Source organism: Phaseolus vulgaris, chromosome 9, assembly GCF_000499845.2.
Source record: "Phaseolus vulgaris cultivar G19833 chromosome 9, P. vulgaris v2.0, whole genome shotgun sequence".
In the NCBI taxonomy this organism is placed as follows: domain Eukaryota; kingdom Viridiplantae; phylum Streptophyta; class Magnoliopsida; order Fabales; family Fabaceae; genus Phaseolus; species Phaseolus vulgaris.
In genome coordinates, this window is record NC_023751.2 from 1,828,032 (window position 1) to 1,841,772 (window position 13,741).

Sequence of the window (13,741 nt, forward strand, 5' to 3'; positions counted from 1 at the left end):
TGGTAGTTTGAGGTGGTGTAGGTCTATGGTGAGTTTTTTGTTTTTTTACAATTTCTAGTGTGATGTAGTTTATATCTTGTATTGTGTAATCTGGACATTGATAGAATTGTATATTTTGTAATTAATTGAAATGTGTGTGTAACTTATGGATTGTACAATTCATAACTTGTTCTTGAATTTGGAAAATATGTTATAGATTAGCTAATCCATAATGCAATATTTTATTATGGATTACGGATTGCTCAATCTCAAAGGTACAAACACATTCAATTCCTTATGGATTATGTAATCCAAAATGAGTTTTTGGATATGGACTGGAGCGTGTAATTCGAATTGTTTTTAAAAAAATGAAAGACACTTAAATCAGTGACAAACGAATGCAAAAAAACAATAAAATTCGACTAAAAATAACTTTTTTCACCACAAAACCACGAATAGACTGTCAAACGCTCCCAAACTATGTAAAGAACCACAAAAAATCCTTGAACAATTGCAAATGGAGTGTCGGGAATGCTTGGGGATGTCACAGTGAGATAAAATGGAAGAATGAAGATGGTGAAAATGGTGTGTGGATTTTAAGGTTTTTTTTTTATTAAAGGACAAAAATGAAGGTGAAAGAAGAAGCAGTCGTTGTGTTGTTTGAGACCTGTACTTAATCATTGAAATGTCGGTCCATTTCATTTGTATCCGGATGACCATGTCCAAGTACATATGGGTTGCGAGGGATGATCTATGTATATCCATACTGACGCAGAACACGTTCTGACATGTTCAATTGTGTCCAATTTCCAAGCCTCAAATAACTAGAGAATAAGGAAATCCACTCGAATGGACGTTCTTCCCTATGCTCGTTGTATGAACAAAACCGAATGGAAGTTGTTATCAATGTATCTAACTGCAATCGAACAAGAAAATTTGAAGTAACTTTTCTTGCATCATACATCCTACACTGAGGTTGGTCTTCAGAATACAGTGCTTGCATACGTCTCATCCCTATAGACGAGAAGTGCTCATAAATCCTCCCTTGCAACAATGTCGCACAACCAGCTAGTTGCTTAGTGCTTGCATAACTACAATCTCCTAGTTGCTCATACATGTGAGTTAGTGCAGTTGTCGCCCAAGAACATTCCCTGGTAAGCCTCAAATCAACAAAAAACCCAAGATAAAACACACTAACTAATGTAGCACTCTTGTCCGCAAAGATAGTGCAACCGACAAGGTGAAGTAAGTAAGCTCTGGTAGCCAGAGTCCACTGCCTCCTTGAGCATGCGTCTTCATACACATCTCTTAACCAACTCAGGCGCACATGAGCTCGCCGACAGTGTCTTGTTTCTTCAGATGCAACTCCACGGTCAACACAGAGGGATTTTACCAATAAATCTTTTACCGAATCTGCATTTAAGGTTTCCTGCGTGTAAAAATGATCGACAATGAGTAAATGCAACAAATTTGACACATAATCAAGAGTGATGGTCATCTCCCCAATCGGTAAATGAAAGTTGTTTGTCTCTGCATGCCACCTCTCTACAAAAGCACACAACAGTCCTCGATCTAAATTCTCATAACTAGCATGAAGCAGACCACCTAAGCCAAACAATTCTACAACAGCCTGTATGCGCTCATGAGGTGCTCCTAACTTATTTATCTTCCTCCCATGTGAAACGACCTTCAGCTCACCACAATCCTACAATAATCAACATATATCATCAATAAATAGATACATACCAAATACAAAAAATTAATTTTCATTACTTACCAAACCATCCCACAACTGTCTGGCTACATGATGTTCATAATTAATGAGTAAGGACTTATCCAATGGCTCTCCTTGATAGTCTTTATCATCAACTTCAACTTCTTCTTGTTCAATATAATCTTCAAAGTGTTCATTTGGAACTGAAGTACTAGGACCACCTCGTCTTCTTCTCACTAATGTAGTTGGTCGCACATGGTCCAAATTAGAACTTCCTCCACATCTAGTCCTCACCATCTTACATTTCATAAAAATAACATTCAATCCAAAATTATAACACAAATAGTATAAAAGAACAAATCAAAAATTCCATAGAAGCCAAGTGCCCTAACTACCTAATACAAATACGGATATTAATATCCAGAATTACTTCACAAAACTTCTGGACAAACCCATCCGCAGAACAACAACACATTCCGGATAAAAATATTCAGAAGTCAAATATCAATTTCGAATATAAACATCCAGAAGTCACAAATTAAATTCTGAATAAAATTATTCGGAAGCCATGTGAGTGTACCTTGTCTTCTCTAACGATGGTTCCTTCTCCGACTTTCACTGCCTCAGAGGATACGTGCGAAGTCGAAGCTGACCGTGGTAGCTGCTGCTTTGTCTGCGAAATCTAACGGATTAGGGACGAAGGTGGCTGACGAGGACGGTTGCGGCTGCGAGTTCATGCCCAAAACAAAGAAGAATAGGGTTGGGTGCATTACGTTTGATGGATTTGTGTCTTCTTCTTTGCGGTTTTTGAGTGAATTTGCGGAAGCTTCACGGATTGGTGGTGGAACAAGATCCTCCTAAGAGTGATGGTGATCTTGAAGGTGCATGAGAAGTAGGAAGTTGAGAGTGGTGAGGCCAACTCTCATTGGAAGGTGAAAAGTTTCGGAAGATTAAAAGCCTAATCCTAAGAAGTTTTAGGCAAAAAGTGAGAATGGCACAAAATTGGCAGTATTTCACTAATGAATTAATCTTGCATTTACATGACCCAAGCTCCTCTATATATAGCAAGAGTGGATTGAATATGAAAAAGGAATTGGAGGGAAATTCAAATGTTGGCACATGGGAAGGTGGCTCCTAAATTCAGCACATGTGAGGTAGGTTCTAGAATTCTTCCATGTGCTAGGAGTTCTAGAACCTTACACTCCACTTAGGCTAAATGTGGGTTGGACCTAAGTTTAATTAGGAGTAGGAAACTCTAATTAAACTTAGGTTAGCATTTTAGGTACCACTTTACATGTTTCAACAAAAATACAAAAGAATTAAACTATGCTACTTTTGACAAAAAATGTAAAAAACTATTCTACACTAGAGTTTATGACATGTAGAATGCGTCCTCTTGACCCCTCTTTGACCATAACTCTAGTGGTTGCCTCAATTTGACATTTTGGTGGCCTTTCAATAGATTGGTGTTGGGGCCTCTTCCATCATCCTCCCTCTTGAAAAGGATTTGTCCTCAAATCCAAGGCTTCGTCCTCGTCATTAGTAGGGGGATGTATGTGGCTGGATGGTGTCCATCATCTCCTCCTTCTCGAGAGGATCTATCCTCAGATCTACATGGTCGATCTCGAATAGCAGCCTTATTCTTGAGTTGACTTACTCGTCCTCGTGGATCAAATGTCCATCTACAGTAAACATCAAACAAACATAAGATAAATTTCTTTTTTAAAAGAAAATTAAAATAAGAGAAAACTAAACAAAAATAAGGCCTTTTATCTTTAAAATTCTTTTTAAAGAATGACATAAGACCTCTTTCAAAAATATTTTTGTTCACTTTGTATTGTATATTGCCCAAGCTAGGCAACAACATCACAAAGTTTGGTTTTTGACATTTTTGTAAAGAAGAGTGATCATTATATAATTGAAAAGAAGAGTTTAAAGTATTGCAATCCCCCTTTAAGGATTCTTTTTCAGCTATGCTTTCAAGGGGTGTCATACAAGACTCTTCTTCTTTGTTGGTTTCTTCTTCTTCCTTTTTAGTTAAACATTCTTCTGTATTTTCTATGGAGGAAAAATTTATATCTATATCTGGCTCAGCTCCAAACATAGATTTCTCTACAAGCACATCCTCACAAGGGTTTTCTAGAGAAGATAAAATGTTATCGATATCTGATTCAACTTTAAAAAAAGAGGTTTTTGTAGTGTCCTTTTCTATCATCACTTTTTTCTCTCTTTTCTTTCTCTTCTCTAGCTTTCCTTCTTACAAGAGCTTGAAATTTTTCTTTAAACTCTTTTTCTCTTATAATATATTCTTTTTCTCGGTTTATAAAGTTTCTTCCTTTTTCCATAAGCTCTTTCATTTCTTCTCTAAGCTTATTCTTTTTCACATATGGAAGCAGAACAAACTTTCTTCTCATACACATCTTCAGTTCATCCCGATTGAGTATTTCTGATTTTCTGCCAATTCTAACATTAGTCCCTTTGTGTCCACCAAGACCTAGCATCTTCTTGAAAACTTAGAGTGGCTAAGGGTACTTTCCTCTCTTCACTTACTCTATGGCAAGAAAATAATTGTTCTACCTTCATTTCCCAATCTAAATAGACTTTTACGTTTTCTTTTCCATGAAAATGAGGTAGATCTACCCTAACCTCTCTTGGACTCTCTTGTTCTTTTCTTTCTCTTCTAGTTCTCCTAGTGGGTGGTTGATAATATTCATTTATCCTAAGACTTTCTTTCCCAAAAGAATCATGATTTTGAGAACTAGATGCATGTGAACATATTTTTTTAGATTTTTGAGAGCTTTCACCCTTTTCTTTAGTCATTTTCAACTCTTTGATTTGTACCTCATTTTCCAATTGTCTATATGAGAATGATTGAAAGTCCTTGGCTAATTGTTTTAAAAGAGATTTGATGGACTTTATATCACTTTCATTAGATTTAGAAGAGTGAGTTGACATGGCTAAAGATTTGTGTTCAAAAGTATTTTACTTCAAGAAAGAAAAGGAAAGTAGTGAAGGTAGCTTTCCAGGAATGAGAGGTGAGTCACTAGGACCTCTTAAGTACCAAGTCTTTCCTTGCCAAAACCTATCCCTCAAAAACTTCACACAATTCCTTTTCTAAGTAAATTACTTAGACCACCACAATGAGGAATGAAAAGTCAAATTTTATGCAAAGGAACACAATGCAAAGAAAATAACAAACAAAGCAATTAAACAAAGCTAAACAAGTAATTAACGTAAACAAACTAGCTAAGCACAATTAAAGATTGCTAATCTACAAAGCTTTAAACTAAACGTTTCCTAGGTGAGGCTTCTAGACACTTTGAGCCTTTGAAGACACACTCACCGTCTACACGTGATTAATCCACTAATTAAACAAAGGTTGAATGTAATTACAACTCAAAGAAATACAAAGAAATTGAATTGCACAAATTAAATTTCAGCTTTCTATACTATGCACTCCTTTGGCTTGTAGTTGCTCTTCTTTGTTGTGTCCTTCAAAGTGTATGTGTTTAGTATTTGTATTTGGTTTTGCTGCTGCTCCTTGCCTTAACCTCTTACGAATAGACAATTAAATTCTCCAAAACAGTACCTATTAAGTAGAGCTAGACTCACGACAAAGTCAATTCCACTTAACAAGCACCAATTGAATTTATCCACCAACAATTTAGAGGTTAAGAAAAGAAAGCAAGAAACAAATTAAATTTTAAAACAGTACCACAACAAATGGATTTGAATTATGTGACACAACTTAGAAAGAGTTCAGAATGATATTGGACAAGCAAATAAAAATAGGCACTCAACAAAGGATGGCACACAAAAGAAACCTAAAGAAAGACACTAGAATTGATTTGAAAAACCAAAACAACACTACTGGAAAATTCAGGTTCAAAAAGCGTGACTTAAAATATTTATGCTGAGCTGGCTATTTTGAATTTGCTTATGAAAATTTAACCACAAACGTTTCAATGTTTTAGCAAACTTTTGGCGTTGGAATCACACCAAAAACATGCACCAAATAATTGTGATAATTTTTTTCAAAAATCACTGTCCAACTACCGTATATTTTGGCGCCAGAATGCACTCTTTTTTTTATTTTATTTATCATTTTTTCTCTATTTTGTCTTTTCACCTGATTCTTTTTTTTCTTGATTTTCTAACACATCAAACTGTATTAATCCAGATTTTCAGAATGTTTCTCCAACGTATTAAAATTTCATAACAAAAAACAGTCAGTGCAGAATTTGAAAAATAGAGGAGTCCTAATTCTGGAATTTAAAAACAGAATACGAAACTTCAAAAACACAATGGAGTAGATGTATATGAATTTGTATGGAACTAGCATACAAATATGAACTCAAACTAAAAGAAAAAATGCACCAAAGGATCAATCAAACACAAAAATATAAATCTGGACTCAAATCAAATCAAGAAATCAAAATTATCAACAAATTCAACACTACAAGGATTTGATGACAAATTAGGAGAAACATGACTTAGACAAAACATAATAGGATTCAAAAATTAAAATGACTCAAGACACATCATATGAACCAAATAAAATTTAAAACAAGACTCAAACAACCTAAAATCAAAACAGCAACACAATTTCATATAGATTCCTACACAAAATATGAAAATAAGAAGCTCAAGAACAATTTGAACATTTTGCACCAATTGAATTGCTTCAAACAGCAACTAAATCAAATTAAAAATGTAAAAACAGCAAGACAACATGAACAAGTGATGAACAACACGAAAATAAGAAGAACACAAACATAAAATTGCAAGAAGACACTTAGCTCTTGATGAACCATAGCTCATGATACCAAATGATGGATTTGTGTCTTCTTCTTTGCGGGTTTTGAGTGAATTTGTGGAAGCTTCACGGATTGGTGGTGGAACAAGATCCTCCTAAGAGTGATGGTGATCTTGAAGGTGCATGAGAAGTAGGAAGTTGAGAGTGGTGAGGTCAACTCTCTTTGGAAGGTGAAAAGTTTCGGAAGATTAAAAGCCTAATCCTAAGAAGTTTTAGGCAAAGAGTGAGAATGACACAAAATTGGCAGCATTTCACTAATGAATTAATCTTGCATTTACATGACCCAAGCTCCTCTATATATAGCAAGAGTGGGCTGAATATGAAAAGAGAATTGGAGGGAAATTCAAATGTTGGCACATGGGAAGGTGGCTCTAAATTCAGCACATGTGAGGTAGGTTATAGAATTCTTCCATGTGTTAGGAGTTCTAGAACCTTACACTCCACTTAGGCTAAATGTGGGATGGACCTAAGTTTAATTAGGAGTAGGAAACTCTAATTAAACTTAGGTTAGAATTTTAGGTACCACTTTACATGTTTCAACACAAATACAAAAGAATTAAACTATGCTACTTTTGACAAAAAATGTAAAAAACTATTCTACACTAGAGTTTATGACATGTAGAATGCGTTCTCTTGACCCCTCTTTGACCATAACTCTAGTGGTTGCCTCAATTTGACATTTTGGTGGCCTTTCAATGGATTTGTGTTGGGGCCTCTTCCATCAACATTGGTCGCAAATCTCTTGTTAGAATGGATGGCTTTAAACTAGAGGGGGAGGGGGGGTGAATTGTTTAAAGAAGATTTTCGCAAACTTTTAAAACAAGAATGAATTTATCTCAGGAAACAATTGATAAGAAATTCAGTTTACCAAAAATAGCAAACAAAACAGCACAACCAGAAAAACAATCGGTTGTTTCACAGAAACAATCGGTTGTTTATACCAGCAAACAACAAACAAAGCTGAATTTAAAGAGTTAAGGATAGAAAGATTTCACACAGATGTTTATACTGGTTCACTCCAAATCCAGAGCTACATCCAGTCTTCTCAGAAACCCTGAGGAAATCCACTAAGCAATCACAACTTGATTACTTACACAACAACCAAGAGAATGATCTTGAACACCTCAAGACACACACTCTTCTTGGCCAACACACCAACACTAAGATTGTTGATCTTGATCCCCTCAAGAACACACAACCAATCTCAGCAAATACAGAAACGAAACTTGTTTCACAAAGTACAAGGATTAAACTTGTTACAAAAGATAATATGAAATCAATACAAGCAGAATCCTATTCCACAACTTTGATCAATCACAAACTTTCAGCAATCTCAGCTCTTTGAAAAACTCAAAAACTCTTAGCAAAAACTTGTCAAAGATTAATTGTCAAATCTGTTTTTCTGAATTTATTCAAAGATGTAGTTTGGTATCAAATCTTAACAAACTCTTAAATTGCATTAAAAGATTGGTCAAAGCATTTAATGACTGGAGCGTAATCAGTTAAATCATTTAATGCTCAGTCAAAGATAAAACAGTTTTTCTGTTATGGTCCCAAAACAAACAATCGGTTGTTTCTTCGAATCAATCGGTTGTTTTGGTTCTTAACAGTTCAACCATTTTAAAAACAGTTTTCAATTTTTTTCTCAAAACATATAAGTATAAACAATCAGTTGTTTCGACAAAACAATCGGTTGTTTTAACATAGTTTGAAAACATTTTACTTTCACAAAGATTGAGATGCTTATGCTTTAGATTCGATCAAGGGGTGGATTACAATACTCAAACTACCCCAGAACTATACTAAACCAGCACAGCAACACTAAGCACAGCAAAGGCTTCAACATCCTTCAAAGGGTTTGGATTCTTCAAAGCTTGAACACCACTTGGTTAAACAATCTCCCCCTATTTGATGAAGACAAATCCCTGATGCTTGTGTTGTACCTGATTGAATCTGAAGCAGTTCCTCCAAGATACAGTTTTGAACAAAGCATAAAACTTCTAATATTTGGTTAGCACAGATAAATAGTAATAAACTTCAGAGTTAAATATCAGAAAAAATATTACTCATCCAAACTGTTTTAACAACTAAAAAAAATAGAAACTTAAACACAGCATATATCTCCCCCTATTTGTCTTCACAAATAGACAAAGAGAAGAGATAAAACAAGATATTGTTTTGATTACATCAGAATTAAAGCAGCAACGGCAGAAAGAAAGAAAATTTAAAAAACCAGATATAAGCACCAAAAACAATCGATTGTTTAGATGCTCCAATCGGTTGTTTTTCCTTCATTCTTCATTATCAGCAAACTAAAGATCAAAGATTTGGTTATGGACAGCTTCAATCTGTTCATCTAGAGTCATGAATCTTGCATCCATGTTGTCAAACCTGGTGTCAATCCTCTGGAAATTACGAACACAAAGATCATGAAGGCTCCCTTGATTTTCAGCGAAGCTATCAAGTTTATTCATCATTAGTCTTTCAAAAGGAGACATGGTTTACATCCTTTCTTCTTGATTTCCAGCTCCAGCACTTGGTCCAGCATCTTGATAATCTTCAAGTGGATCTTCATGTTGAACATCCATATCAGCAGGTTCATCTTGTTCAAGATCAGCAGCACCACTTGATGAAGCACCAAGATCACCATCCTTACTAATCCATTTTCCACCTACTTTGGTAAAACCCATCTTGCTGAGTGATCCATTGTTCAACTCTTGAGTTGACTTAACCAACTCAGAAGTTTCATCTTCAAGGTTCACTTCAAAATAGAGTAGAAATTTAGATACTAAAACAACATATGGATAGTGATAGTCACTTAACCTCATAGCTTTTTGCATGTGCTCTTTGATGATGTGAATCCAATTGATTTTGATCTTCTTCATGATGCAGAAGATATATACCAGATCTTCCTCAGTAAGAACAAAATGATTACTCCCCCTTGGAGTTAGAATCCAAGTCACAATGAGAGCAAGCAATCTTTCATCAAGCTTTAGACCTCCAACCGAGCATGTTCTCACTTGAGCATGTTGATTCTTCAAGCAACTCTTGTAGTATTGGATTTTGTTAAAATCCTCCACTACTCCAAGATTTCCTTTGTTGATTCTAAGTCAAGAGAACTTGAGACTAGCAACATCAGTCCATACTTCATGAGTTATCTCCATTTCTACACCTTTCACATGAGAAACTAGATTGTTTCCCTCAAACTTTAGGTTTGTGTAGAACACCCTCACCAAATCTGGATATATATTTCCCTTCATCTCCAGGAACTTTCTGAGAGATTGATCCTTGAGCAGCCTTCTCACATTATCAAGCTTTTGACTTTTTAGCCAATCAAAGCATACAACCTTGGGGTTGTTTATCTTCTTGATACTTGTTTCATACCTACACTTCTCAATAAGATCATTGTTGATGGCAAAATTCATGAAGTTCTTCTTGAATCATGTAAGAGATGGTGCGGAAGCTATGGATGTGTGTGTGCAAGATCCTTCTAAGAGTGATGTTGATCTTGAAGGTGCATGGTATGTATGAACATTGGGAGGTTCGGCCAGCCCAAGGAAAGGTGAAGGATGTGAAGTTTAGAGCCTAGAATTCTAGGGAGAAGCAAAGCTTGGCACAAATTGGCAGCATAATTTTACTAACAATAAACTTGAAAATACAAGGTGTAGGCTCCTCTTTTTATAGGCTAAAGAGGACCATAATGCAACCCTAATGCTAATCAAAATGAAATGCAAATTTACATCACATGGAGCACATGGCCATGTGGAGAATCCTTCTAGAAAGTGACCAAATCTTTAGCAAATCTAGGTCAAGTCTCATGGAATCAAGTTTATGCTATTTACACCACAACTAATACTAAGCTACCCCTAATGGGCCTTCATGTAGCATAAACAAATCTGCATGGATTCGCTTGGCCATGGGCTTAGCAATTTGGTCCTAGACGCTCCTTTCATTGGCCTAGACGCTCTCCACCTTGAGCTAGACGCTCCTCCCCTTTGGCCTAGACGCTCCTCCCTTAGCCCTAGACGCTCTTGGTTTGGCTTTGGATGCTCATATCTTGGCTTTTGTCTTTCTTGTGAAGTTGTGCTTGGCCCTCTTCCATCATCCCCTCCCTCTTGAAAAGGATTTGTCCTCAAATCCAAAGCTTTTTCTACAACTAGGGGGATGAGTGTGGCTGGATGGTGTCCATCATCTCCTCCTTCTTGAGAAGATCTATCCTCAGATCTACAGACTTGATCTCGGATAGCAGCCTCTTGCTTCGCCAAAGCTTGTCCTCCTGGATCAAACGTCCACCTATAGAAATCATCAAATAAAGCATAGGTGTTAGTTTGAAAATCAATTTTACTATGTTGCCATTTTTTTTCTTTTGGTTTTGGCAACTTTGGACAATGTTTCTCTTTTGATTGTTGTATGTGTTCTCTAATCATCTTATGCATTTTGAAATGTGCATTTGTGGTTACTTTCTCTTTAGGCATAAATCCTATAGGAGATGGTAACAACTTAAAAGGAGAAAGATAATTTAGCCCACATATAACCTTAAAAGTAGAAATATAAGTAGTTTTGTGAACTACTTTATCGTATGTATGCTCATCTCTAGAGTTGTGTGTGCACTTCATGATTATTCTAGGCATAGTAGAAAGAGCTAGATTTTCAAATGTATTTTGACCATGCGTTTGAGGATGATAAGAATTTAAAGTGTGTAACTTAGTTGCAAGTTTTCCAAAGGAAATCCTCAAATCATGGTTTGCGAAATTTGGAGCTCTATTCAACACTATGCTTGAGGATAAACCATGAAGATGTATCACTTCTCTAGAGAAGAGTTTATCCATAACCATGAAGATTGAATCAAAACCTTTTGTTGTCCTAGGGAGTTTTAATATGAAATTTGTATCTTCCCAAGGATCATTTGCAAAAGGTGAAGGAGTATAGAGTTCATGAGACATTGCCTTGGGTGTAGTTTGAAAACAAGAATTGTACCTAAGGTAATGTCTTTGAACCTCTTTTCTCATGGGGGACAAAAGTTTTCCTTTTAAAAGCTCTAGAGTTTTATCAACTCCAATTTGACCCATGAGTTCTCCTTCTTGAAGACTTTTTCTCTTATGTGTCAAGATAGTCTTGTTGTTACAACCATTGTTTATGATAATTTGTACACTTTGCAATGGTTGTCTCAATAAGACATGACAAGTTTCTTTAGACACTACTTCACATAAAAATTTGTTTTTGTAGATGCTTATAGAAAACTTGACATTCACTTGGTGATATCCTAGCACATATGAGAAATAATCTATTTCATTTTTATCTATGCAAGCTTCTTTTAAAGACTCTTCTTTTTTGCTTAGGCTTGCAAGTGTTCCTTTACAAAAGGTAAGACTTTGAGGTTGTTCAACAAGACACATATTTTCAAAGGTATTTTTAGATCTTTTGTCTTGTTGAATGACCTTGTGGGAAGGAACACTCTTCTCCCACGCCTTTTGTTCCTCAAGGATCTTCTCATGCTTTTCTTTTTCTTTAGCTTCCCTTTCGACTTCCTCTCTTTTCTTTTGTATTTTTCTTTCCTTTCTTTCTTTATGGGAAGCAAACAATTTTTCTACCCTCATTTCCCAATCTAGGCAAGCTTCTATATTTTCTTTTCCATGGGAATGAGGTTGGTCTACCCTAACCTCTCTTGGGTTTTCTTGTTCTTTTCTATCTCTTCTATGTCTTCTAGGGGGTGCTTGATAATAATCATTTATTCTAAGGCTTCCCTCCCCAAAAGAATCATGATCTTTAGAGATAGATGCATGAGAAGGTAATTTTTTTAAAATGTGAGACTTCTCATCCTTTGCTTTAGTCAATACATTAAGTTTAGTCTCACTCTCCAATTGTCTATATGCAATTGATTGCACAGTTTGTGAAACTTCTTTCAAAAGAGTTTTTAAAGATTTTAATTCACTTCCAATAGGCTTTTTAGAATGAGAAGAAGAAGACATGACTAAAACTTTGTGTATACAAGTATTTTACCTTGAGAAAATTTAGGGAAGTCAAAGAAGGTAGTCTTCCAGGTAAGGGAGGTGAGTCACAGTGGACTACTTAAGTACCAAGCCTTGCCTTAGCCAAAGACTATCCCTTAATGCTTCACACAAAACTTTCTCTTAGTAAATCACTTAAAACACAATTAAGTTGGAGAAATCAAAATTTTGATGCAAGAAAGCAATGCAACTAGCTAATTAACCAAGCAAGACAAATTAACAAAGCTTATACAAGGCAACACAAATGAAAAGCGTAGCTAATTAAGCAAGGAAAACAATTAAAGACAATTAACAATTTGCTAATTAAAAACTCTACACTAGTCGGCCCTAGGTGAGGCTTCTTGGACACTTTGAGCCCTTGAAGACACACTCACCGTCTAAGTACGTAATTAAGAAGTAATTAACACAAACTAAGTTGCAAAGAAATTAAGAAAACTCCCTTTGTTGATCCTCTTTTTGCTATTGGCACTTCCTTGGTGGTCTTTGCTTGTTGGGCCTTCCAAGTGTTTGTGGTGTTTTGGGAAAGTGTTTGATTCTGCCTTTGTCCTTGTTCCCCATAGAATGAAGGTCCTAATTCTCCAATTCCAGCACCTATCAAGAAGACTAGACCTTACCCAAGTCAAATTTCCACTTAATCAAGCACCAAAAGAGAATAAATTCCAGCACCAAATTTAGAGGTCAAAGAATAAAAGCAAGAAACAAATTAATTGAAGAAAACAGTACCACACAAATGGAGTTAGATTGTGACAACTAGAAAGAGGTCCAAGAATTTTAGACAAGCAAATAAAGGTACTCAAATAAAGGTAGGCACACAAAAGAATTCTAAGAATAACACTAGAATTAGATTACAAAATAAAAAACAGCACCACTGGAAAATTGTTGTGGGCCAGAAACGTGTTTTTCCTCAATTTATGCTGAGCTGTGCTTTTTAGATTTGATTCTGAAATTTGATATGCAAGATATTCAAGATCTTAGCTAAAATATGGCGTTGGAATCACTCAAAACGCATGAACCATTGTTTTTTAATAAATTTTTCAATTTTGCACACTGATTTTAAAATATTTATCATTTTTTTTCTGTTGACTCTTTTGAGCTAATTCTTTTTTTTTCTTTTCTATAACAATTCAAACTTGCATATTCCAGAGAATCAAAATTTTCCTATGAGTGAAAATATTTTTCTGGAACAAAACAGCCAGCACAGAAAATGTGAAACAGGGGATTCTG

At 35.5% G+C, this 13,741-nt stretch overlaps 1 protein-coding gene across 1 annotated transcript; it reads right to left on the bottom strand.

Annotated features, from left to right (window-relative positions):
• Window positions 1-730: 730 nt before the first annotated feature.
• Window positions 731-1,990, bottom strand: LOC137820610 (protein MAIN-LIKE 1-like). The gene is made up of 2 exons (XM_068624774.1): window positions 1,757-1,990; window positions 731-1,684 (listed from the first exon to the last, which is right to left on the bottom strand). The coding sequence occupies exons 1-2, from the start codon at window positions 1,988-1,990 to the stop codon at window positions 731-733; spliced, it is 1,188 nt and encodes a 395-aa protein (XP_068480875.1).
• Window positions 1,991-13,741: the final 11,751 nt, after the last annotated feature.